Below are 26,679 nucleotides of genomic sequence, written 5' to 3' on the forward strand. Positions count from 1 at the left end.
TTACCATATTTTGTCCCATGAATTCATTCGAAAAATGATTTATTCACGAAACATGCATTTACTTGACTAAAGTCAATGACTTTATTAGTAAATTGATGCCAGTTCTAGCGAATGTCAAATAAATAATTCTAAATGTTCTGATTTGGGTGAAGCAGAAAGATTTGCAAATGTCTATCAATTTGAGTTTTTTTATTTATATTTTCCAATATAAAGTGTATATAAAAGCTATTTTATCTATATCATATCACTATCAGTCAGTCGTTACATTACAAAAATTAGTGTTTGATCTAAAAATAGAAGCCCAGAAATAGCCCTACAAATGATGCAATATGCAATAATTTGTGCACTCTGAAATATTTAAATACGTCAAAAGTCAGATAAGTAGAGACCACCCATTGGCAATGTAAAGAATGAGAGTATCCCAGACTGGCCATTGAAAATTTAGGCACACAAAATTGGCCAAGTTTCAAGTGCTGATGAGAAACATACGGCTGGTAACAATGAGTGTTCAGTGCTAGTTAAGCATCCAGCAGAGCTGCGTGCAGTTCCTACCCCTTATTCCGAATCTGCTCCTTGAACCAGCAGTATCTTTTCCATCCCCATTCATTCAAGAATCTCATGCTTTGACGAGCGTGATCTCCACCTTTCGGGCTTCCGTGCATGCTGCATTTAAGGACCTGTGTCTCAACAAATCCAGGCGGCAATATTGATCTCATCCCTGGAGGCTTACTTGAACAAGGATTACACAGATTCATCAGGTATGTTGTCTTCATCTGTCCCTAGACTTGAGATAATTGATTCCACCATAGTAAGTTTGTGTGAAGCTCTATTTCTTACATATGAATTCAAACGAACAGCTAAATAAACCAGACAACATTTCATTATATTAATTGGGAGAGAATAAATTAATTTAAAAGTGCCGTGGTGAAACATTTACAGATAAATTCTTCATCATTTGTGATGCTGAGCAGTCTAATAACAAAGCATATTTCTCTACGCAGGTATTTTAAATTGTTTTAAAACATAAATATTAAAGTTGTAATATTTATAACTTACAGCAGGTGAATTCTTAACAGCTCGATTTAAATTTAACGTTTTTGCAAAAATCAAACAAAATACAATAATTCCAAATGATGATTTAGATTTACCATTAAATGTCATGTGGGTAGCGTCAGAAAAAAAGGGCACCATTAACAACTCTTAAAGGTCTATAAACTGTGAGCCACCTTCTCATACGATGATGACTAAGGCTTCCATAAACAAGATTGCTCCATAAACAATTGCTTAGTACAGCTGGTTCATTTTAACTTCATACACAAACAATTACAGCAACCATTAACCTTTTCTTCTCACAATTATTTCATTAATGCTACTGAATTGAATCAAAAATTTGTGCAGGTAAAGAAAAGCAAAAACAAAATAAATCAGATCATCACAAAAATATTGAGAGTCGTGATATTTCAGGAGCATCTGTATTTTACCGTAAAGTGCTGTGAAAGTCATTCAATAACAATGTCTCTTTAACCTGTGATCAGTTCCCATTGGCTCATTTCATTGTGATGCCAACTAATAAACCAATCAGGATCCTTGGGATCCAATTCATATGATTTTCTCTTTCATTCTGTGAAACAATTCTATGTGTTATAACACAAAGCAATGTAACATGTTCAACAAAGTACAGGTTAAACAACTGCTTGTGTTCATGTTCACAGGGCTAACCATTCATGACTAAAGATCCAAACAAAAGCTGCACCATGAAGGTACTTTTACTACTCACCCTACTGACGTTATGTCACGCAAAACCATACATGCCTATCAATGTCATGGATTTCGTCAAGCATCATGACATCATGCAACAAGATGCGGGTGATTATGATGATGATGATGACGACGACGACGACAACGATGACAACGATTACAACGATTATGATGATAACTTTGTTTCGGACTGTCCCGAAGGGTGTCGGTGCTCAAAGAAAGTTCTCCAGTGCTCAGATCAGGGTAAGCACTGCATTAAACTACTTTAAACAACTATTTCCAGGGCTTGAATTTCGGCGTGGGATTGCAGGAATTGCATATAATATTACTCATTCCTGCAGGTTTCACATTTATAATGCAGGAAATTCCCACAAACATTTATTCAATTAGCTCGTTGGTTGAATGAGCAAATTAATCCACGCAGATTATCAGATCAAATCAGTAATTTGAAAACTTTATGCGAGACATAATTTCACAAACAGCGAGAGTGATTCAACGGTACCGCTTCTCTCTCTTTCAAAATGCGTGCATGGCTTCACAGCACCACATCATCTGTACAAGAGAGCTGCGCGGTGCGATACAATACTTTACTAAAGTTTTTTATATGCACGACTTGTCAATTTAAACATTCAAGTGATTTTAAAGAATTCAGTAGTCCTTGCGCTCTCTCTGAGAGACGGTTTTCTGTGCGCTCATCCCAGGAGCACACGCATAAAGCCGCCTGTCATTTCTAAAAATGCATCATTCTGTTGTGTAACACCATCAAGCTGTTATTGAATGACTGAAACTGATCGGGGTAATAATTATATAGGGTTTCTTTAAGACTCATTTGTCAACTAGTCTTTCAAGCCACCCCATTAAAATGTGCGGCTTTGAACATCTCTACATTCTAGTCTATAAAATCTCACATCTCTGTTGTCTTCACAGGTCTGACCAAGGTGCCAAAGGACATTCCTAAAAACACGTTGCTCGTCGATCTCCAAAACAATGACATCACGGAAATCAAGGAAGACGATTTCAAAGGCTTGGATAATCTCTATGTAAGTAGTAAACTCACCCCCTTAAATGCTTTTAGGGCATTTTAAGAGTTGTGTTTTTATACTGGGTTTACACAAGGACATCTGGAGACATGCAGTGGTAGCAGAATTATGTGGAATTCTGGACACATACTTGAGTGTGATTGATTTTGCATCTACTGTGGACAGTTTCATACTTGTGGTAAATATTTGCTCATGATTAGTGGTAAAATGGTTAAAAGTTCTTGCAGTGCAAGAAAGGGAATAAACTTGCAAGGGCATAAAAAAATGGAAACAGCCCAGATCTTGAAACCAACAACACAAAGTTCAATTTAGCTTTCCAAAATTTCACAAAAATGTATGGAAGCTGTAAAATGGCATTTTTAAAAGTGAACTGTGATCAATAATTGTAATGACTATCTAGAGCCATGGACACTGTACCTTTATTATTTCCCCTTCTGTATTTGCAGGCCCTGTTTCTGCTCAACAACCAGATATCAAAAATTCACCCAAAGGCCTTTCGCAACATGGACAAACTCAAGATTCTTCACCTGTCATACAACTTGCTGACACAAGTCCCAGAGAATCTTCCCAAGAATATTCAGGCATTACGACTGCATGATAACAAGATCAGCAGACTTCCGAAAGGAGCATTTAGGGGAATGCAAAGCTTAAATGTTTTAGGTAGGTCTCCTAAGTGATGTTCTTAAATAAACACGGTCATGCTTAAGCAGTTAGTACACTTGCTTCAACACGTTGAGCTGTATGACTTGTATCATTTCCCGATTCCATTCCCCTGTTCTCTCCATCATGACCTCATTAAACCTTGTTATATAATCAGATACATGATCTTACACTATTTGTATCTGACACAACAAGCTCACTTCAATCAACTGACCTCCATGGTTCTCAGGTAATGTACAGTTTAAAAAAAAACTCTGCCTCCATAGTGTCTATATTAAGATCTGCATTTACAGATTTAATCTCAATAAATTTGGCAGAAACAACTGAGAATTATGTTGATACTGTGGTGTTGTAGTTAGAAATGGGGCTGGCAACCAAAAGGTTGCTGGTTCAAACCCAACAAGGTGTGATCCATGAGTCTTTGTATCACATTTTTCTGCCAAATGCATATATGTAAATGAATGCTTATTTAGAAGGAAAAAAAAACAAGATGTTCCCTTTTCTTGCATCTCTAGAACTGAGTGCAAATCCAATTGCAAACAGCGGGATTGAAGCCGGAGCTTTTGACGACATGGCGACTCTCTACTTGAGAATAGCTGAAGCAAAGCTTACAGCTGTTCCTAAAGGTGAGAATTATAAAAAAATTTATGCAAGTCAAGAGACTATCACACCTGAAAGAAAGTCTAAAAGATGACATGGGTCTCGAAAAACAAAGTGCTTATAAATTTGACTAAGCACATAAGTCTAATAATATAGATTTTTATTAATCTAAATACCACAGATCTCCCATCCTCCCTGACCGAACTTCACTTGGACTACAACAAGATCGCCAAAGTGGAGTCAGAGGATTTTTTGAGATTAAAAAGTCTACAGAGGTAAGGTAAACCAACTCCCTCGTGTGGATGAAAACAGAACACAACATTAACTTGTCTTTCACAGGTTGTGGCTTGACTTCAATCAAATCAAGTATGTGGAGAATGGAAGTTTCGCTGGCATTCCCAAAGTCAGAGAAATTCATTTGGACAACAATAAACTGAAGAAAGTTCCTCCAGGCTTAAACAACCTGAAATATTTGCAGGTAAAACACAAATACACATGCAATAGACACATGAATAAGACATGATGTGTATAGAGATCTGATCCACTTTGTTTCTTTTTTTAGGTGATGTACTTGCACTCCAACAGCATCACTTACGTTGGAGTAAATGACTTTTGCCCTTCGAGAACCCGGGTTAAGAAAGTCCTCTACACTAGGATCAGTTTATATGCAAACCCAGTGAAATACTGGGAGATTCAGCCACCCACTTTTCGGTGCGTATCCAGCCACAACTCGGTGCAACTGGGTAACAACAGAAAGTGAGCGAAACGGTACCAACGCGTACCATCTTGCCACTGGAGGGCAGAATTATAGTCATGAACTTCATTCTAATTTTATAAATTACCATTTCATGTCCTCATGGTGATGTACAGGACATAACTTATCCAAAATCCAAGAGCATCCGCAGAGGCTAAAGACTCACTACTTGAATTTAGAGAGGATTTCGAAGACTTTGAATTCCAGTAAAGATAGAATCAACTACAATGTGTGCAATAGTTACATAGGTTTTCATAGTTAATGTTTACATTGAAATCTTTTCGACTTTATAAAAGCCAGAGAACAGTTTTTTTAAGATCAGGTGCTAATTAAATTTGTAAATTTGAAGGTCAACAAATAAGTTTTAGCTTAAAAGGAACGACTGTCTAGACTCAAAGAAAAATTAATAAAATTCAGAAGGCCAGTTCGTTCATTGTTCTACTTGTATTTTAGAGAATGGGCATTACACATTGGTGCTTATTAATCATTTTAGTGATAACAAAAAATTATATTGCATGCTAAATTTTCATTATATAACGTTTTATTCATTGCCAGTGTTTTCTCCAAAATATTGGACTAGGACATTCTTGTCAGGTCACAGAAATACTGAAAAATTTATCTGTATGGACCACCTGGTTGGTTACAGTTTACACAACAGTTAACTGTAATTGCAACCAGTGTTTTCTTAGTCAGCGGTGCTGTGTTATTCGTTTCCAATTCAGATATTGTTGTTTCTTTAGAAAAATTAAAGAGTAAATCTCGTTGGATTCAGAATGTGTACATCTGTCCTGCAATAAAACAAAATACCAGCAGATGGAGACTTCAGTGTAGGATTGGACCTGTTCTTCAGGACATAAGTACAGTAGTTGCCATCCATGCAGATAGAGGATTTTGTGTTTAATAGGCAATGGTCATGTTTTTGTTTTGTTTTTAAATCAGGTGAATTCATTATAACAGTATTGTATGCCATTCAAATAAATTTGAACTTTCCAAGTAACAGCCATTCCAAAGCATATTCTTGCACACTGAAAACTTTTTCCCCATTTTTGGTTAACTGAATGCTGCTTTACTGCTATTTTACTACTTTTTACAAGATACTCATCCAATTCAGGTTCAATTCTCAATACCAGTAGGAAATGACTGAGGCATCATAGCAAAAATGGCTGCCCACTGCTCCAGGTCTGTGTGTCCACGGTTTGCAGTGTGTGTGTCTGTTACCTACTCACTACTTCTAATGTCTGTGCACTAACTTGGGTTAAATGCAGAGGACAAATTCCAAGTATGGGTTACCATACTTGGCCGTCACTTTCACTTCACTTTTTCCCCATTTTTGATTGCAGCTTGGCTTCGCATAGAATGTATACACTTTCATCAGACTACAATTGGACTCTGGTTTGTGCATGGCTCCAAAAGACAAAGAGGATGCGCAGCAAATGCAACCCAAGTGGTAGTATCCTACCACTCCGTATCAGTTATTCTATTCCGCACAGTGAGATTAAAGAGAGATTAAAGCGGTAGCTTAATTACACAGAAATCCACTGTAGCTCAATTGTAAATGTACAACTCACTCATAAAGACAGTCACTTGCTGCCACCTACTGGTGTAACAGTGTAAAAAAAATCCCCACCTCTGATGCACAGACAAGTGGAGCGATAAAGTAATTTTACAAAAGTTATATTATTTAATATGTATTGTAAAATTTGTGGATAGTGGGTCTCATTGTTTACAACAGCAACACAGCTAGATTTCGATCAATCAGCTCATTTTGTGTCCCTGTAATATAATTTGGGTCTGAATGGGTTAAATGGGGGGAAAAAACAACACAGAGGGGTGGTGGCTAGAGAGAGAGGCTCTGCTCAGGAAACATATGGAACAAATCTTCAGGTTGGCCTGATCTGCTTCTGCCACGTCTTGCATACCGGCGTCTCCAAAAAACTCACAACAGGTTTGGATCATTTAGGATCTTTGAGCCCCAGAAAACACCTGAGGGATTCGGACACAGAAATAAAATTGTTTAAAGATACACCAATACGTTTCCTTCTCATATTCAGTGTAAACGCTTATATGTGAACAATCCTGCACAGTATTTTTTTCACTTGTATGACGAATCAATCTTTATTAAATATCTGAAATGATCAGATATTAATGTACCTTTATGCGTCTGGTTAATTTCAGTTTTTTTTTTAGCCATTAAATGGCCTTCGGGTCTCTTGGATCACAAACAGAACATTCGGTTTAACTCTTGCGAATCCAAATAAGTAAACGTGTGTAAAATTTGAGAGCAGAGCTATGAAAAACTGATTCTAGGTCTAGCTTAAATCTTTCTTGCACAGCACACACCTCATAATTTTCCCCATCCAATTTCCCTCCAAAGTACATACCTTTGAACTAAGACAGAAAACAACCACCCAGCTTGTTTTTATCAGCTACTTTCAAGAGAGCAACCAGACCACTTCCCTTCCCGGAACATTTTCAATAAAGTCTCTAAAACACTGTTTTGTTCAGACACACGTTTGTGGATTAATTTTTTATTCATTTATTTTTTTAAAGATTAAAATTGTAGATCAATGGTGTTTACACCAAGACTTTTGTGTTGGTCAACAGTTAAACCTTTAACTGGAAAAACTATTTCATATTCACAATGTCAAACCTAAGACAATAAACACAGTCTCTCTTTCTTCACTCCCCTAACTGTATAAGCTTACTTTGAATGTAAATAATTGGTCATCTAATTGATCTTTAAGAAGCACTGTACAATAAACTAACTGTCATCATGATAAATGAGTATCGAAGCATATCGCATGCAAAATTCAAATGGGACTACAAACGTTCATTTGTGTTTCCCAGTTGTGAAAGCACAAAGTGTGAGAATTAAAATGCAAAGCATATGGGTATTTGCATGTTCCCCAGAAGCGATGGTCCTCTTAATGTTATTATTATTAAAGAGCATTGCTCATGTGCAGATTGCATGCAACTGCTCATCTTTCCCAAGCCTAAATATTATTGTAATGTCAAATATCCATCACAAAAAAAAACAGGCTGAAATTTATCAAAGACCAAAAAATACGGCTTGCCAAGTTTTCACCCCCTTCCTTACAAAAAAATGCCCCAAAAGAACCTCTTGGGATCACAATCTTGACGGGGTTTTTTTCTCAACCCGCAGTAGTGTTCATGCTGCGGAGACTTCTCAGCGTCTGCCATGTGGGCAGCAGCAAAAACAAATCTTCCAGTTGACAGAATGAGTGCTGAGGGGTCTGTCTAGCCAACTCTGAAAAAAATTAAAAACAAAAAAAACGACACTCAGTAGACGGGTCATGAGAGACCGTCTGTGGTTTTACTCTGATACAGTACAAGCACTGGAAAAAGGCCTCCATATAGTGAGCTAGAAATGTCTAAACCAATTAAATTGAACCCACTTAATTGTTGCAATGCATTTTAGCCATTTAAATTTGCCAACTGTAATCTTCCTTCTCACTAAACAAAACTTTGGATGAACACTGGCTGAAGTTTTGTTTTAATTTACTGTACATATATAGAATAGTATACATTTAATTCTAATAAAATATAATATAATAAAAATATGAGTAGTATTTTATTAGCATATAGTGTTAGGGAATTTACAGTTAACCCTCTGAGGTCGGCAAACGCGCGGGCGCGTTTTGCTGGATTTTCTCCACATTGTAGCACTATAAACTTAAATTACTCCGTCATTTATGGTCATACAGAAAAAAGAAATATAAAAAAAGAATCTGTGATATTTCTACTTTTGTATGTGTCCACTTACAATCAAATCAAAACATTGTGCTTTTGTAAGATAAAGAAAATAAACAGGGTGTGCGTTCTGCCCCTCCGTCACGGTGAACTTTTTTTTCTTGAGCACGTCTATAAACTGAAACAAAACTCAGCGAATACTTGTCACACATTTATGAGCCATATACCTTTATAAACATTTAAGTGTGTACTTTTAAATGATCGGATTCAAACTGAAAACAAATATTCTCTGTTTATGTAATTTGTATAAAACCAACAAGATGTCCAGCTTCTCAAACGCTTCCTAATTATTTTTAATTTGACCACGCCCACAAGCGCAAAAGAGATTCACATGCAAATCTCCACATGGAACGCGATCATTACCTCAAAAACAAAACACCAAAACACTTCACAAGTCTCTGCTTTTCGAGTTTGAAAGACGCACCTGAGCTTACATTGGATTTACCTCAGAAGAATAAGAACGCGATTTGAAGACAAGAAAGATGTAAGGTAAGAAATTCTTACATATTAGTTTGTTATTGTTGCATAAATTTCACATTGCAGTTGAACTGTTGCTAGATATATGGTGAATATTATAATATTTAGACCCGTGTTTACTGTTACTGTGTTTGTGGATATCTGCTCAAACGTAGATATGTATATGGTAACCATAATGTTTTATATTTGAGCGCGATCGCGTTTGAATGTATCATATTTTGGATCGTGATCGTGTTTGAATGTATCATATTTTGCAGCGCGATCGCGTTTTAATGTATCATATTTTGGATCGCGATCGCGTTTGAAAAGCAAAACGCACCAAACGGCTTCATGTTTTTACTATTATCTCATTTCATATCATCATAACGAATGGAAACATTTGAAGTAACATGATAATCAATATATTTTTCTCTAGCTTAGTTGTTACTGAAATCTTTTGGAAGATTTATACTGCTATAGGTTATTGTTATTATTATTTTATCCAGCACTGCACATAGCTTATGCCTACAAGGCACAACAAACCTGGTGTTCATTATATTATATATTGTTGGAAACATTTGTGTGTGTGTGTGTGTGTATTCTGTGAATTTTAAAAAGCAATTTTAACCAGAAAAATTCTAAAATGTATTCCCAAAATCGTGCAGGCCTTTCTCTTGATATCAGTATGTTCACTTTTTTTTTTCAGGGCCCAGATGCCACTGAGTCCTGCTGACTTCAACATTCGCATGAGTCTCTGTACATGAACATAGTAAAGTGAAAATCAAACACCTTGGAAATGAAAGGTATGTACAATGTTTTTAGGAATGGCACAAAGGTCTCTGTCTTTGGATCATTGTTTTCAATAAGTGCTTTTTTGGCATTTGTTGTGTATCTTTGGATTATGTTGTGTTGTAAATAAATCCAAACAATTTAAAAGCCATTCTTTTTTTAAATCTCCTCATTCATTGTGCAAGGTTGTTCAGAATGACAGGGCCTGATAGCTCCTAATAGGGCCGTTAGGGGAGGGTCTTTGTCTTTCTCAGGTGTGAAAAGCTTACATATTAATGACCTCCCGCATAAAGCGTTCTCACACAAAACACGTCGTAAATTTTTTAAATCAATATATTGTCTTATCTGAATGAGCAGTCAGGGTGATTTTAACATAGTTTTAGAGCAAATATTCTAGGCTGTGTCATACAATTTTCAAAATGCTTGTGAAGAAATAATCAGTATGGGTTTCATGGCCTTATTTCAGTGAGATTTTTTTTTTGTATTTTCACAAACCACGCATAAATGTCATTATCTCAAAACTACAAACTTTTACATACATGCTGCTGATATATTATTGTAGCAGAGTTTGTGCTGAATACAGTGTAATTAGACTTTAGCCATGAAAATGTCACAAGTAACAGAAATAACAACAAATGTCAGAGCATGTCAGAACACCTCCAGGGCCCAGAAAACAGCTCAGACCCCAGAGGGTTAAAGACCCAAGGACCAGACATGATTAATTAACACCAAGAGTTAGAAGTGCAGTCAATTTAAGACAAGAGTCAGAATTATAATAAAGTAAAGAAAAATTTGACTTAAGATAGTTAGCAGTTTCATCAGGCAGAAGTCAGCTTCACCAAGGTGTAAGCAACGTCATTACTTCAGGTTGAATGATTCTGATTGGCTAAGAAATAGATAAACATAGTAAATGTCCACACATGGACTGATAGGCAGTAGCACTTCTCCAGTCTGTACGGCTGCCACCAGGACCCTGAGTTAGTTACGAGTGGCCCTCTGAGGTCACAAGACTGTGTGTCTAGGCGCCAGCATGTCCAAGAAAACAAGTCAGTCAATCTCCAATAATGCCACTTAACCTGTTCCTTAACCTTTAACCAAGAATGCTAACACACACACACAGCTTCTTCAAGGTTGGATTTGGTCAGGCTCTAACGATAAACAGGAGACTCTTCCCGAAACATCCAGATAACATGTTCTTTCTCTCAATGAGAGGACAATGTAATATAGAACAGTAAAGTAAATGCTTTAACTAAGAAATGGTCACCTAAACTGTTGGTGCAATGACCCTTGTGACCTATAGTCATCATGGTGAGCTAGAAGAACAGATATATGTTTTAACATATGTTGAAGACCTTTCTCAAACAAAACGTCAATATTTCATTTTCTTTCTGGAAGCCGGGCTAAAGAATCCACTCCCTTCAATAGCTTTAAATCTTTTTGCACAACATTAGCTGCACTAGTGCAACACCTGTTATGAGTCTGGCCTTAATTTTGTGGGTTAAATTTTTTACTGTCCACATACAATAATGTGGACTGGATACTAGGCCATTCCTTCCAGAACTATGTCTGGAAACTTCAACCTCACCTCAACTCAACAAAAGGGGAAAAGAAGAATCAGATGAGACCAAGAGGCTTTACTGAGGTCACCGAACACATGCAACCAAACGCTTCCAGAATCATTTCCACGGAAAAGAGGCAGATCACAATCTCTCCCAAAACGGCTAATGCTGCTGTGGGGGAAACCACAGAAGTAATCTTTCACGCTCGTCCCAGGAGAAAAAACATTTCCCTGCTTTAGGCAACATCGTCCAAGCTGAAGGGGCTGCTGTGTTTCATCTTGGGCACTCGGTGTTCACGATTTCACTCGGCCTCCCACAGAGAGAAAAACGACCCCACAGGTATGATATCATGATTTTAAAGATAGTACAATATATACTGCTTCGTAATGAAATCATTTTGTACTAATTTGTGTGCGATTTTTTGCAAGCATATACATTATTCACATTGATGTCTCCAAAAAGAACTGCTTTGAGCATGACAATAAAAAGAGGTATATTCCTATTCCTCTTACATTTTAGCAACCCACATGCAAAAGTCAGGTCACAAGACTTAATGGCAATGCTTCTAAAACCTTTTTATATCTAAAATTTAGTATCCGCAGTTAAGGAATTAAAACAATATTTTCTGAATTTTAAAATGTGCTTATCAAGACAAACAAGTTAAAGGGCCAATTAAAATTAAAACATTCCTCCACATGTGGTTTGAATCAACTATGAAAAATATTTCTATGATTGATTAATGAAAAAGAGCTTCAAATTTACAGAATAAGTCATTATTTAACTGAGCAACATTAAAATCATAGCCAACATACCAACACGTCAAAGTTCTGCAGGAGACAAGAAAATTACTTGAGAGAGACTGTCGTACTGAGCAGTTACAGTAGTTAAATTAGATTAACTACTCGCTGTATTTTTTGGATCACTTTATCTAGCTGCTTTGCCAGCTCATATTAGTACTATGACCAAACTAGATATTTTTAGTGTAGGAGAATATTACACCAAATATAAACAAAAATCCAAGAAGAGTTCTTTCCTAAATTACAAGGGAGTGTTTGCCTTTCCAAAATGGTTGTGTTTAGAAGTTTAAAAAACAACAACATAAATACCAATTAATACTAGGTCAACAACTGAGTCATAGGCTTTACCTTCAACACGCACAGTAAAACCCCTGCTGAGATAATTCATCCCAGACATCACAACAGAAGAGAACACTAAACAAATATCAACATTTACAGAAAAATGTCATATTGCCCAAAGTATGTGCAATTAGGGGTGTTTGTTTAGTCTTCTGGAAAAGTACCAAACCGCTTTAAGAAGATCAAAAAAGTGAATAAAAACCCAGTTCTTGTTTAACTCTGTCTCAAAATCTCATTGCGGTCTATTTTATGTCACTTTCTATTCACACTGTTTTTTGTGGAACCTAGCACACTTAAATATTATTGTAAGATATTATTGATGATGATCATTATTATATTGATTATTTCAGTACAATCAAAGTCCTAATAACCTTTTTCTAATTTTCACCGTTCCAAACAGATAGCAGGGAAAAGCAAACTAAACCATGAAATCGTCACGGATCTTGAAAATACTATGTCTGCATTTGCTCTCTGGAGCTCTGGTACTTTCTCAAGAGCTTGACTATATCGATTACGACATAGATGACAACTCCTCGCCGGAAGTTCCTCGACAATCTGTAACTCAACAACCAGATTACGATGCCCAAATAATGTATTCGTACGGATGTGCCAGTGAATGTTTCTGCCCCTCATCCTATCCATTTGCCATGTATTGCGACCACCGAAAACTCAAGGCGATTCCCAACATCCCAAGACATGTCCGCCACTTGTACATTCAGCATAATGACATAGAAGAGATAACTTCAAAGCCTTTCATTAATGCCACGTCTCTGAGGGAAATCAACCTCAGCTACAATAAGCTCCAGTCATCTAAGGTGGATAAAGATGTCTTCAATATACTCAAAGAACTCATTCAGTTACACCTTGAGCATAATAATCTGGAAGACGTTCCTTCTCCTTTGCCAAAAGCTCTTAAAATACTTAATTTGGGCTTCAATAAAATTTCAAAGATACCGGCTGAAGCTACACAAAAGCTTACAAAACTTACAGTGCTGGATTTGTGCAGCAACAGACTAACAGATGCCGGTATTAAAGGAAAGATCCTATCTGGCATGAAGAGCCTCGTGCAAATCAACATGTGCAACAATAAGCTCAAGTCCATGCCAACAGACCTTCCAGAATCGATTCAGCAGATATCGCTGGAAAACAACTTAATATCCACCATACCCGAGGGCTACTTTAAGAAGACTCCCAATCTCTTGTCCCTACGCATGTCACACAATAAACTCAAATCCGTTGCATACATTGCCTTCAACTTGTCCAAACTGATGGAGCTCCATTTGGGCCATAACCAGCTCTCCAAACCGTTTTTTGTTCCCAGGACCTTGGAACATCTGTATCTAAATCACAATGACTTTAAAGGTAGGTTAAAATCTAAAGGTACAAATGTAGAATAAAGCATGATGGTCATACCCTTACTTTATTTAAACAAAAAAAAAGCTATTCAAAAAACACATTAGAAATTTATTGAACTGCTCCACTGCAGTGTTCTCCAACCCTTTATCAAGTATCAATCTAACGACATATGCTAAAATTACTTGGTCTCTTTGCAGATCTGAATGTCTCTCTAATGTGTCCATCACTGGATCTTGGCAACCCTAACATGCTGACCTTCATGCGGCTCGACAACAATAAGCTAAGAGGACCATTGGACTACTATGCTTACAGATGTTTCCCAAGGCTGATGCTGATATTTTATGGAAACCAAAGGAAGGATGATGAAGATGACTCTGAACCAAAAAAATATGAAAAACCAAAAAGGCCTGGAGCAACAAGGCTATCGACATAGATTTTTGAGATGCGTCATACATAGTTCAACAAACCAAACTATTCATTATTCAAAGTATAAGAATAAAACAGGATTTATGATTTAAATATTATTAAACATACATATATTAGTAACTTTGAACATTACATTCCTTGCTGCTTGAATGTTCTATTTGATTTTCTGTATGCATGTGTATGCTCTGATGCATCTTAATCAGCATAAAATGTGTCCAAAATCGGAATTGCTATGTACGGAAAGTTCTGATTCAAAGTTTGCTTTGTTTTGCACAATGCCACTTTTCTCTCCATTAATACAGTAAAAAGCATGTATCTACATTAGTACATTGCGCTGTAATGCATGTAAATATAATAAACAACAAAGCTAGTCTTTTTCTGATGAAATTACTGTAAGATGCTTTTGAAGCTGAAAAGGGTAGGATCCAGCATGAAGCAAAAAGCAACAAAAAAGGAAAACAATACAGATCAGATGCATTTAAAATAACTGTTTATAATTATACACAATAATTATTACAAAAACCCAAATTTCATTGTTTTTCGACCCTGGCACAAAATGACCAGCATTGACCAAACATAAAATCACTCCATCATTCTGAGTGGATTATAAGAGCAGACTGATTGGATTGCCATTAATCAGGATTTGGCCCAGAAGCTGAAATCCAGCATGCCCGAGTGAATTGCAGAGGTTATGAAGAAGAAGAGTCAACACTTTAAATATTGACTATATGCATATATTTAATGTTTTTGCCAATAAAAGCCTTAAAACTTATGAAATGCTTATCATTGTTTTCCAGCATACCATAAGATGCGTTAACATGGACCCTAATAATCCGTTTGTAACCGGATTAGTAGCACAGTCGGAATAAAAAAAGTCACATATAACCACGTCAATAGGAATGAATTGGCTAAATCCAATTGAAATTTCATTTGGTTTGAAAGGGGTGGTAACATACTGTAGATTGAAAACTGAAACTGGAAAGTTTGGTGCATGTGCAATGACGTAGAAATGCCGTAATGGCGTATGACGCACAGAACGAGCTGTTGTTGTTGAAGTGTCATGACTGTAGTGTCATTTTAAATTCTCCTTTCACTCATCGTCTGTGAAGTGGTGCAGGACAACGTTCCACCAGTCCTTGCTTCGGACTCTCATCCACAGATGCCTTTGATGCCTTGTTTTGGCCGTGGAAACAGGCTTTTTACTGCTTGATAAATATAAGCAGCACAACACAGAGCTTCATGTACCTGTTGTCTCCAAATCAGGACCCGTAATAGATAATTAAGTACACTGTGTAGTTATTATAAGTATTTTATTAGCTAAAATACATAAAATATGTCTTTATTCATAAATATGTCCTCATTGGTGTAAAATTACCTCTGCCAATGATCTGACTTATCCTCGTAAGCGAAGAATTTCTTATCTTTATTTACATTGGACGGGTAAGTCCAAGGAGGCTTCCATGTCGTTCTGCCATTTCGAAAAACTATAATAGCAGAGAGGGACAAAAAGCACTAGCCTACCTCAACGCGTTTCCACAACGCGTTTTCGTTCAGAGCCAGCGTCACGTGACTGAAACCAGCTGAAACGGACAAGGAGATCAGTGAGAGGCGCTTGTCACTGCCCCGGCAAATTTGAAAGGCTACACTGCACGGTACTTCATAATGCAGGATCATACTTATGCCGAGCCACAGGAGAAGGAATCCTCGTCGCCAAAAAAGCAAAACATTTAAATTAACTAAATTAAATTTTAAAAAACTCGATGAAGTGCTGTTGGAAGACATGTTGTCATAGCTTCTTGGTACATAACTGTTACCTTAGTTGCAACACGCATTTGAAAAAGCGAGGCGCTAGAAAGCACTATTCGTTTGAATGCAAAATGCAATTTCACCGCTAAGATGGGAGAAATTCCTACACAGTGTACCTTTAAAACAAAGAAAAGAAGAAATGGTAGGAGGATGCTAGTATGTGCAGACAGCGGGAAACTTGTGTATATTCAAGCAGTGTGTGCATGTCAAAAGATCAATTCCGATTAGAAGTTGGTGACAAAAATGCACAAATCAACCCGATCACCTCAGCATTCATATAAACACTGTGTTCAGATTCATTAATCAGAATGATTTCATTCTGATTGAAACAAAGAGTGTCCATGTATGTGTCCATGTACAAAATGTATGCAACTGCCAATACTTTTAGCTCCACCTGTAATGCCATTTTTGGGAGCTATACTTTAAAGTCTCGCCAGATGGTGGCATTTATTGGTAGATGATAGATATTAAAAAAACAAAAACTGATTAAGTGTAAATATCATAAGTTATTATTAATCAAAATCATTGGTCAAATAAATTATTGGTCAATCTTTACTAATTATACAGAGCTTCCATGACCGACTACTGTTCACAACCCACTGACCAATCAATAATGAAAACATGTAGTTTTGCACATTCTTACACTCCAGTTCTTAGTGTGGAGGGGTTTGAATCATGTGGTGAAAAAAACACCCTGACGGAGAAATGTACCACAGAGGATCAGCACTGTGAAAACATTTCTAAGTATTTGGCCCTTTTTCCCCGTACAGTAAACTTTTACAGGTTGGTATAATTGCTAACACACCTGTCATGTTATTCCTTCTCAATTTCCATCTCTTTCTCTCAATTTCCATATATGTTTATTTCGAAGGGCCAAGGCGCCTTGCGTCTTGTCTTAGGGTGTAAAACAGTCACATGTTTCCTATTAAACATGTTTTTCTTCACCTTGATCTTCAAGTGTCTGTTTTATAGAGGAGCTCTGTTTCTCTAATCTATTTTATGTTTTTAATTAAATGTATTTAGGCAAACCTGTAAACTATACAAAACAGACGTTCAATCACAGTTGAGACGCACAGCAGATCTATCCTAATGTTCCCCTATTGTCTTGTTGCAAATTCCTGCAAATCTAATTAAGCTACTCTTTTTTTTCTGACAAATTGACTGTAAAATGCTATCGAAATAGACAAGTCTTAAGATCCCATATCAAGCAAAATAAAAATGAACAATGTAGCAAAGCTATTGAGAATGCACAACTATAATCAAAGAATTTGGAAATTGACACATTTTTGTGTTACCATTGTCCTCCCATTTTCTTGCTTCTCTGAGAAATGTAAAGATTAATTAGGTACAGAGCTAAGAAGAGCCAAACAAGCCTCAATATTACTAATTACAAAGCAACAAATCTCCAAAGTAAAAACTAACATTCCTTTTCATTGCCTTCTGCTCTCTTTTACAAAGTTTTTTTTTTTTTTTCAGCAGACCACAAACATGGCCAAACCCTGCAGGCGACACAGTGGTCCGACCAGCACAGATGGGAATGCGAAGGGTTAAGGTCTGTTCCATAAACTCCCACTTAAGGATCTCCTCTGGCAGCCTGTGGTGGGGCTTAAAATCCTGATTTGACAGATCACATTTTACTCACAGGCACCAAGAAAATAGCCAAACACTGCCTGCACTGCGCTTCTGCTCTTTAACGTGGCAGAACACATCCCAGTCTTCAGATACAATGGGGACAAGGCTGAGAATGCTCATTTCAGCAGTCATATTGGCATCATGGGTGCTCTCAGCATCTGGTGCACACTACCACAATCACAGGCATCACAGGCTGGAGGATGTAGCACTTACTGAGGGAATCGATATAAGAGCACAGAGGAATAAGGTAAACTGTGTGTTTTTATTTTATGATTTATCATTATGTTCTGCATAGGCTGACAGAACAGAATATTTAGAGATGGGTTTGCTTTTGTCTACTGCTTGTCCACTTTATATATGCATTTTATTTGTTCAGTTTAAATGAGTTTGCTCATTCCCACTGAATCATTATACATTTAAGCCATATAGCACACATTAAATGTAATGCGATATATTAAATATAAACTAGTATAAATAATATAATTAAATATTAGCTACAATAAATGTTTCACCTATAATAAATGTTTTAAGCTGCCCAATATATTTATACAACTGATTAACAGATCACTGTATATATACATACATTCTTGAGCTATATCACAAATATAAATATATCACATGATATAAATATAAAATTAATACATAATAATTTAAACACTATTTAAATAAACTAACCAATATATATATATACAACAGATCACTAATTAAGATTAATGAATTTACAGCACTTATCAAAAATCAATTATTATTTTTGCTTTAATTAATATTCTACTATGTAACTAACAATTTAAAATTACACTTTTATTCACCTTTCCATTAAGCTAAGTCACTTTTAAAATGTTTTTTATTTTATTTAGATTAACTAAATTATACCACACATTTACATGGATTCATCTGTTAAATTTCCATTAAGTCAGATTACTTCCATACACTGATGGTTTTAAAACCAGTCAGTTTTGTTCAAATAAATAAATAAAATGATTAGCTGAGAGTTCGCTCCGAGTCAGAGATGGTCTCAACAGCTGCCCGGCACTGTGTGGAAGCTTTCTGATTAGTCAGCAATCTGTTCTGGAGGAGTTCCTTCAGGCTCCATTCTCCCACCCACAGCTTCACGCTAACACATGGGGTCAGACACTGTCATGGTGATTTAACAGGCACCCGAGGGCAAACAGGTCCAGACAGACACTCGTATCCAAGAGCATCATCCAAAAAAGCCATGAATGTAAAAGGAGAGGTTTACCCAAAATTAAGTTGTCATCATTTACTTATCCTCACGTAGAGCTGCACAGTTAATCGTTACAAGATCGCAATCTCGATTCCAACACCCACGCGATCTTATTCCTAAATGACAACAATTAGGCTATGTCTATTAAACCTTTGACAAGAACATTCAAATCTGCGTTTCTGCTGACGCTGACCCAGAGAAAGCAGTTGTCATGTTTAGTTATGAAACAGCTTCATAAACAGTCTTTTCAACCACACAGTATCATTATTTCTGTGTTACAATAATTCAAGTGATCACAGAAGTACTGGGTTTATAGTTCGTATATAAACACTGATGTCAATGGTAGCGATCAAAATAGAGTAACTCACCTTTTGAAAGTATGCCTCAAACAAAGATTGTATAAATTACACCGTTACATCAGTGGGTGGTGACAAGTGCGCTTTAAAAAAATAGCCTGATTTTGTCGAGATTTTGACGTGGAATAAAGTCATATGGACTAACTAGTATAGTTACCCTTCATTGTAACTGAATGCACAGGAATTTCTCCTTTTGTGTTCTACAAAAGAAAGATATACAGGTTTGGAATGATATGACAACAAAACTCATTTTTGAGCCAATTTTTCCTTTAAAATCAAACGCAAAGGCTGGGAAGCTCCTAAAAACATGTATTATCTAAAGACATTAATTACTGCTGTTTAACCTGAATGTGAAATCTGTCAAACAACCAAATGTACCAACCAATAAAGCCATTTTACAGAGAGCGACAGCCGACACCCCAGATGACTCCAGTCCGATGCAGCCTGTGGGAGACCCTTCAGGTAATGAATGATTGAATCCTGGTCAACTGTCTGAAAGGAATGAGTAATAGGCTCTTTTTAAAAAGACCACATGTTGCTCGCAAAAGCCCTTAATGTAGGTATATTTGTTCATGAGCTATGTCTGTGTGAGTGGGAAGTGGTAAAGGAAAGAAGCAATGTGTGCCCATCCAGTTTCATTAACTTGCCTGTTTTGAATAAAAACTTGTACATGTTCCAGACCTTCCGACTTGTCTACTGTGTGTGTGTCTAACTGGATCTGTCTACTGTGAGGAGGTCGACCCAGATATGACATCAGTGCCTGCTCTGCCCAAGGAGACAAACTACCTCTACGCTCGGTACAACAAGATAAAAAAGATAACAGCCAAAGATTTCGGAGATATCGGTGAGTTCTTCCTGACTTGACTTGCTCTGGCATTCTCTTTAAAAGCCTTTTACTAATGGGAGAACAAATACAATTCTTCTGGACAGGATAAGGGATAACCCAGAGCAGGAGACAAACAGCTGCTTTTCAGAAATGAGTCCATTTCATCCAAAAAGATTTCCAAAGGGACATGATAAATGAACCGCAATGTGATCGCAAGAGATTGTAAGCTCTTCCGTTGCATAAAGACATCGATCACATTTCTGAACCACAATGTTCTGCAAAGAATGTGTATTGACAAAAAACTTGGACATGTGGTAAACTTCTCTGTTTGCAGCAGTGCATCATGGGTATAAAAAAAAGTTAGCTAAAGGGAGTAGTCAGTGTTTAAAGCGCTTTTGGGACCCCATGCATAAAAGGCTTTCAAAACACTATAATATCAGCCCATAAACCAAAATCACCAGAAAACCACTTTTGCTAATCCTGCAATCCTCTATTTCCAAAGTTTTGAAGATAATTTGTTACATATATAGGATAAGCATAGTGGAAGCTAATTAAACCCTCATTAATAGGATGACTTTCCACAGAAAAAAAAAAAAAAAAAAGAAAAGAAAAAAAGATTTTAAAAAACAAAAATTGCAGCAAGTACGCAAAAACTCTCATTTCAGAGTCAAATTTTCAAGGTGTCTAACGTGATGCTTAACACTCAAGTTATTAATTTAATGCTCTTCTTTCCATTTCCATTCATATACTGTAGTGACTCTAAAGAGAATCGACTTCACTGGAAACATCATTTCTGAGATTGAAGATGGTGCGTTTGCTAAGCTCACCATGCTTGAAGAACTCTCGCTAGGCGAAAACCAGCTGGTAAAGCTACCAATGCTACCAACAAAATTAATCTCATTTAACGCTAATCACAACAAGCTGAGAACCAAAGGAATCAAGGCAAATGCTTTCAAGGTAAAGAGCCACGAATTACATAAGCCTATTTCAATTACATGTTCAACATTGTTCCAAACTAGCTCGTAAACTACCAGTTTGAAAACTACCAACATACAACCTTTTGTTTTTGTGTTTGCCACTTTTCTAAATATTCTGAAATGTCTTCCATAAAGGGATAAACTAATTTCTAAAAAAAATACCCAACCAAGTTACTTGGAGCAAGACAAAAACAGCCATATCTGTTAGTTTTACCATTTTGCACTCAACTTCTAAACAAAACATTTGATCTTCTTTGCTTCCAGAAATTAAACAAATTAATACATCTGTATCTTGCTCACAACGAACTGGAGGCCGTTCCTCTCGTTCCAGAGACTGTCCGCACACTTCACCTTCAGGTAATAAAGTTTAACATGTTTTGCATGCTAACAAGTCTTCTGCACACAAATCATAAAAAACAATTTTTTTTGGTTAAAAAATGACAAAACTCCACAATGTCTTGAAAGAACTGTTGCCTTTTCTGTTGCTTTGTTTACAGAACAATAACATTACATCTGTGACTGTGGACACCTTCTGCAAAGCTAACGACACCTACTACATCCGCCCCAACATGAACGAGATCCGTATGGATGGAAATCCTGTCATCCTCAGCCAGTACCCCAACAGTTTCATATGCCTGCAGTCTCTGCCAATTGGGCGATACCAATGAAAACCGAATCAAAGGTACAACGCTGCGAGAAGTCCTTGGATAGCCAATGATGATGACTAAAACCGAGAAGGAAAAGTCATTCAATCTCCTGGTGCCTGTGCACAATTGAGTGTACAAAAGGTTAATACCATGAGAATCTGTACTATATATCTAATTATGTAACAGCTGCCCAAACACTTAAGATTTCCTCTTGATATTGACTTTGTAGATGAACCTTGAAACTCAAGTCTTTGAAATAATAACTTTATATCCCTTGTAAATAACCACTGGAGGAGGCTACTGCTTAGTAAAATGTGAGATCATGAAAAGCAGCAGTCAAGCTTCTAGTATTCCTCAGAACTCTGTGAATTTCAGACACTTTCTAGTACTGTTAAAAAGTCTTACTTTGGCTGAAATTAAGATGCCTGCTAAGTTAATTAGGGGGCGAGGAACCCATACCAAGTTCCAAGACGCAGGTCTTTCTCAACTGACCTTTTCATTTATTGTTTGAATATTATTTATATGCTAAATTTGTAATTACTACCTATGTGTGAATTAAACATGAATAGACTGTACAGTAAAACATTGTATGAAATCAACATATGTTCACTTTAGTTGTTCAAATACACTTTTTTTCTAAAAACTTGTGACTAGTTTGCTTTAATCTTTTATAACAGATATGCCAGACTGCAGTTAAAGCAAAAAAATGTGCAGCTCAAAAAAACTGTCTGCAAACTTCAAATCAATCAAACCCAAAGATTGTGCACAAAGAAAGCTCTGGAAAAAGTGGGGTAATATTGTTCCATTTTACTTGCCAAATTGGCAGCCATTATAGCACAATGGTCCCAGCAAATAATGGAATGTTTTTCATACTGCCTCAGAGGCTTCATTCCCAAACTTTCACTGCCATCGAGTCTTGGAATTTGTTCCCAATCTGGCATTCAGCAATCTCAGCAATCTTTATCATTAAGAAAGTCTTATGAGATAAACCTGTACACATTAGAGACAGCAGAGTACAAAAGAAAGCATCACAAGAAGAGTAATAAAAGTGGAGAACTTTGTTATTGCTGTGAAAACACTCTGCTTGTATGATACATACATTTTTAGAAATTTTAATTTTATATTTTTGAAAAAAAGAATAGAGGCTATAGTTGAAACACAACTATTTTTGTATACTGTTTTCTTTTTTCCATATTTATCCAAACCTTGAAATTACTCAAATCAAATTCCATACTTTTCCAAACTGCGTAGGAACCCTGTCTGCAATTACAGTGTAGTACAAAAAATGTTAAATGCTTAAATTTAATACAAACTTTTATTAATACAAATTATATTATCGGCATAACAACACCAAAAGTCTGAATACTATGCCACAATCAATCGAAAAATTGACCCCACAACCAGATAAATTTAAATTGAGTTTCCTTTCGACAAGTTTGTGTAGCTGTCACTGGAGTTTTTAATTACTTTCATGATCAAACATTGCTGTCATTTCTCAGTCCTCAAGTATTGGTGTCTATCCCTAGTTGATTGAGCAACTTATTCACTGCTTCTATTGCTGGTTACCTGAAAGTGCTGAAACGTTTGACGCCTTTCCTCACATCTCTCAGAGAACGTCCTCAAGGTCCTGAAGAACAAGAGAAGATCTTTTGTGTCCTCCACTCTGCAAACAAGACAGAATTGTAACATTAATACCCCAGAATGCCCAACATTGTAATGCTCACTTTGGTAAATTATACATTCTAATTAAAGATTCAAACTATTTGATGAACAACTTGACAAGAAAAAGACCTCCTTGATGTAAAGTTCAGCATACAATATAGAAGGATAAACTGTGTATTTGTGTTTAATCCCCTTCACAAGATGACGTTACGAGACATTTTGAGATTTTCCATAGATTTACCAGGGGCCCAAAAACTGTGGCACAGGACACAACTTTCCATGACTCTCGAGTCTTGTCTGTGAAAAGCTGATGTTGTAATAAGTGATGGAAAAATGGTAAGTCTCTCAAAACTAAATGGATCCACTCCAAGAGTAAAAGACAGCAGCTTAATGGCAAGAGTTAGAGAAAAAGCTCCCTGAGAATATCTAAAAACCAGACAAATAATGTACGCCTTACACTTTTTGGATCTGGGTTAGCTAAAAGTTTATAAACATTAATCAGACAACTGGTTTGATTGACATCTTACACTGGTCAAAAGAAACCACAGACGAATCACCCTCGCCAGCAGATCTCATTTTGTACCATGGCCAATTTCCATAATATGCGACTTCAGATTTGTTGATTGGGGACCTTGAATCTGAAAAAGTAATTTTTAAGCTTTCCTAGAATGCTAACCTTTTAAGTTCGACAGACTAAACATACTGAATGCCAGAATCACTCTACAGACCAATTAACGGCAAATCAATGTTTGGCTCCTTTGGATAATTTCTCTAAAGTTGTCCCTTTAGTTTTTCTCATTTTCCTGCCAAGGCCCTTTGCCATGAAATCTTGTACTAAGTACAAGAATAGGTAATACATTAATTGTATAGGTTCCAAATTAGCAAATTAATAATGTTTATCAGGTTGTGGGTTGTGCTTCATTTCAAACTTCACACTTAACACAGTTGTCAAAAATCAAAACATCAACAATGGAATAAACAACAATAGCAAACACAGCTATAGAGGATACAGTAATGATAATAGAAAAAAAATAAAGTTGAAGCGCTCTAAAACCCTCTCCACAGACATGCCTGAATCCACTTATGTACTTGACCACAAGAGTGCTCAAAAATTCTTTTTTAGTTTACATGGGCCATAATGGTTATAAAATGCGTCTTCCTGAGACGCACAGACAGCTCAGACTTATGCGAGAATCATTATCTCCAGTATTTTTCCGACTCTTTCATGCCAGGACAGACTCTCAGACCAGACAATATGATCCAGATGTCCATTCAGCGACCAGGAGGCTGGCTGCACTTTAGAAAAGGACCCAAACAAACCGCCGCCAAAACAGCAGCATTACTTCAAACTGTAATTTGTCATCTCAGCCAAAAAAATGTAATAATAATAATAAATAAATAAATCCTGTGACCAAGTGGAACAACTATAGAAGATCCTATAGTCATGTCTTTAGAAAACAAAACTCTGAAATGGAATCAAATTCATTGGTAATTCAAATGTTTAAGTGTAATGCCTTTTTATCAAATAATATTATGAAGATAAATGAATCTACAGTTGTAACCAGAGGGTTGTTGGTTTAAAAAAAAAAGGGTTTGAATTAACAACTACCAAGTAGCATGAAGCTACAGATAAGACATGAAAGGATAAACTTGTTATTAAAACTGACCACAACCATGAATGTTCCCTGCAGGTTCAAACCTCAGCTCTCTTTTCAAGTATTTTGTAAGTATGCTGTACAACACATAATCTAAATAACTTAACCTTTTAATTATGCCAGCTGTATTCTCTGTGAAAGGCTGGATACATCAACATCAAAAGGTGTTAGTTTAATGGCAAGTGTTGTGCTGTAATCGTCCAAGTAATAATAGAAGACAGGACTGTACTTCAGACCACAGTGATGTTTAACACTAAAAAGCCAACAACAGATAAACCAACTAAATTTACCAAGGAGATCAATCACTCCCAGGTCTTTGGTGGAGTTGTCTGTACAGACTGTCCTGCCTCACACAGTCCAGAGGTGGTCCACATGTTCACTTTTTACAGTAACACACTGTGGGGTGCTGCTGGCTGCCGTTGACTTGCTGGTGCCATTTGCTGACAGTTTAATGAGTGGGACATGTTACGGACCGTCAACACAGCACTTTTAAACATTAAATCCACACATCATTATGTTGGGTGCAGCGTTCCTCTGAACTCAAATGACTGAACATCATTATAGCACCAGCAGAGTAGCCGACTACAGTTTAGAAAAAGAGATTAATCCACCAACATAAAAACTAATCCTGCCTTGAAGCTGCCCTGTAGGAGCTTTACCACAAAAATAGAACAACAAAACAAATGAAAAAGAACAGAAAAGAATGAAATGGAACAGAACAGAAAATATAATACAGAAGAACGGAATTCAGCAGAGCATAAGAGAAAAGAACATAAAAGAATACAGCAACAGATATGACTATAGATTAGACAATAGAATAGAACAAAGCAGGACGGGAAAATGAAATACAATAGAACTGAAAAGAGCAGAACAGATCATAACAGAGCATAAAGAGAACAGAACACAACAGAATGCAATAGAACAAAGCAGAAAAGACCAGAACACATCAGAATAGAAAAAAAATTAATAGAACTGAAAATAGAACAAAGCAGAAAATAACAAAATACAACAGAATAAAGAGCAGAGAAGAGAATAGAACAGATCCAAACAGAGCAGAAAAAAACAACGTATTAACAACAGAACAGAATAAATCAAAATAGAGAAAAACAGAATATACTACAATAAAATAAAACAGAATATTAAACATTATTTAGAATATAACAAAATAAACAACAGAATATAATTAAGAAGTATAGAACACAAAGGAATCAGCAGAACACAACAGTACAGAATAGAATGGATTAGAACAGAACAAAGAAGAAAGTTCAACAATAAAATAGAACAGAATAAAATGAAATCTTCCATAATGGAAGAAAGATGCAGCTATCACACATACGGACCTAATGATCAGAGACGTTTATTTGTTAATTTGGCCTGGATCACGTATAAACAAATCCTTCAGCTGATCCTTCAGGGGTTTATAACAAAAACCCCTCAAACACATAAACAATGCCCTTATTTGTTTAATGATGGAATATCTTTGTGGTTATGTGGCTCATATGTAAGATTCTCAAGAGTACATCGCCGTCAGTCAATCTGCCGGAGGCGGGACCAAACCTGATCTTGCAACACTTGTCAATCAGTCCTA

General features: G+C 36.5%; 4 protein-coding genes across 5 annotated transcripts in view; 3 read left to right on the forward strand and 1 right to left on the reverse strand.

Annotated features, from left to right (window-relative positions):
- The window catches only part of cenpp (centromere protein P), a 46,328-nt gene that overhangs the window by 15,823 nt on the left and 3,826 nt on the right, over positions 1 to 26,679 (reverse strand). For both annotated transcript variants that reach the window (XM_084115996.1, XM_084115995.1), the window contains exon 6: positions 23,341 to 23,437. In XM_084115996.1, coding sequence (XP_083972122.1) covers positions 23,341 to 23,437 — 97 coding nt within the window. The remainder of the gene's footprint in view (positions 1 to 23,340; positions 23,438 to 26,679) is intronic.
- On the forward strand, positions 387 to 6,966 carry aspn (asporin (LRR class 1)). Its single transcript, XM_084115994.1, has 8 exons — positions 387 to 758; positions 1,713 to 2,001; positions 2,686 to 2,798; positions 3,245 to 3,458; positions 3,974 to 4,084; positions 4,240 to 4,333; positions 4,398 to 4,536; positions 4,621 to 6,966. Exons 2-8 carry the CDS (start codon positions 1,725 to 1,727, stop codon positions 4,816 to 4,818), a joined length of 1,146 nt encoding a protein of 381 aa, XP_083972120.1. The 5' UTR covers positions 387 to 758; positions 1,713 to 1,724; the 3' UTR covers positions 4,819 to 6,966.
- Positions 12,949 to 14,742, forward strand: omd (osteomodulin; the record flags this gene model as incomplete). Its single annotated transcript, XM_084117591.1, has 2 exons — positions 12,949 to 13,885; positions 14,077 to 14,742. The coding sequence occupies 2 exons, from the start codon at positions 12,949 to 12,951 to the stop codon at positions 14,310 to 14,312; spliced, it is 1,173 nt and encodes a 390-aa protein (XP_083973717.1). The 3' UTR covers positions 14,313 to 14,742.
- Positions 17,713 to 22,420, forward strand: ogna (osteoglycin, paralog a). Its single transcript, XM_084115997.1, has 6 exons — positions 17,713 to 17,990; positions 19,726 to 19,786; positions 20,004 to 20,168; positions 20,905 to 21,107; positions 21,392 to 21,484; positions 21,625 to 22,420. The coding sequence occupies exons 1-6, from the start codon at positions 17,838 to 17,840 to the stop codon at positions 21,793 to 21,795; spliced, it is 846 nt and encodes a 281-aa protein (XP_083972123.1). The 5' UTR covers positions 17,713 to 17,837; the 3' UTR covers positions 21,796 to 22,420.

Source organism: Abramis brama (assembly GCF_963993115.1).
Source record: "Abramis brama genome assembly, chromosome: 6".
Lineage (NCBI taxonomy): Eukaryota > Metazoa > Chordata > Actinopteri > Cypriniformes > Leuciscidae > Abramis > Abramis brama.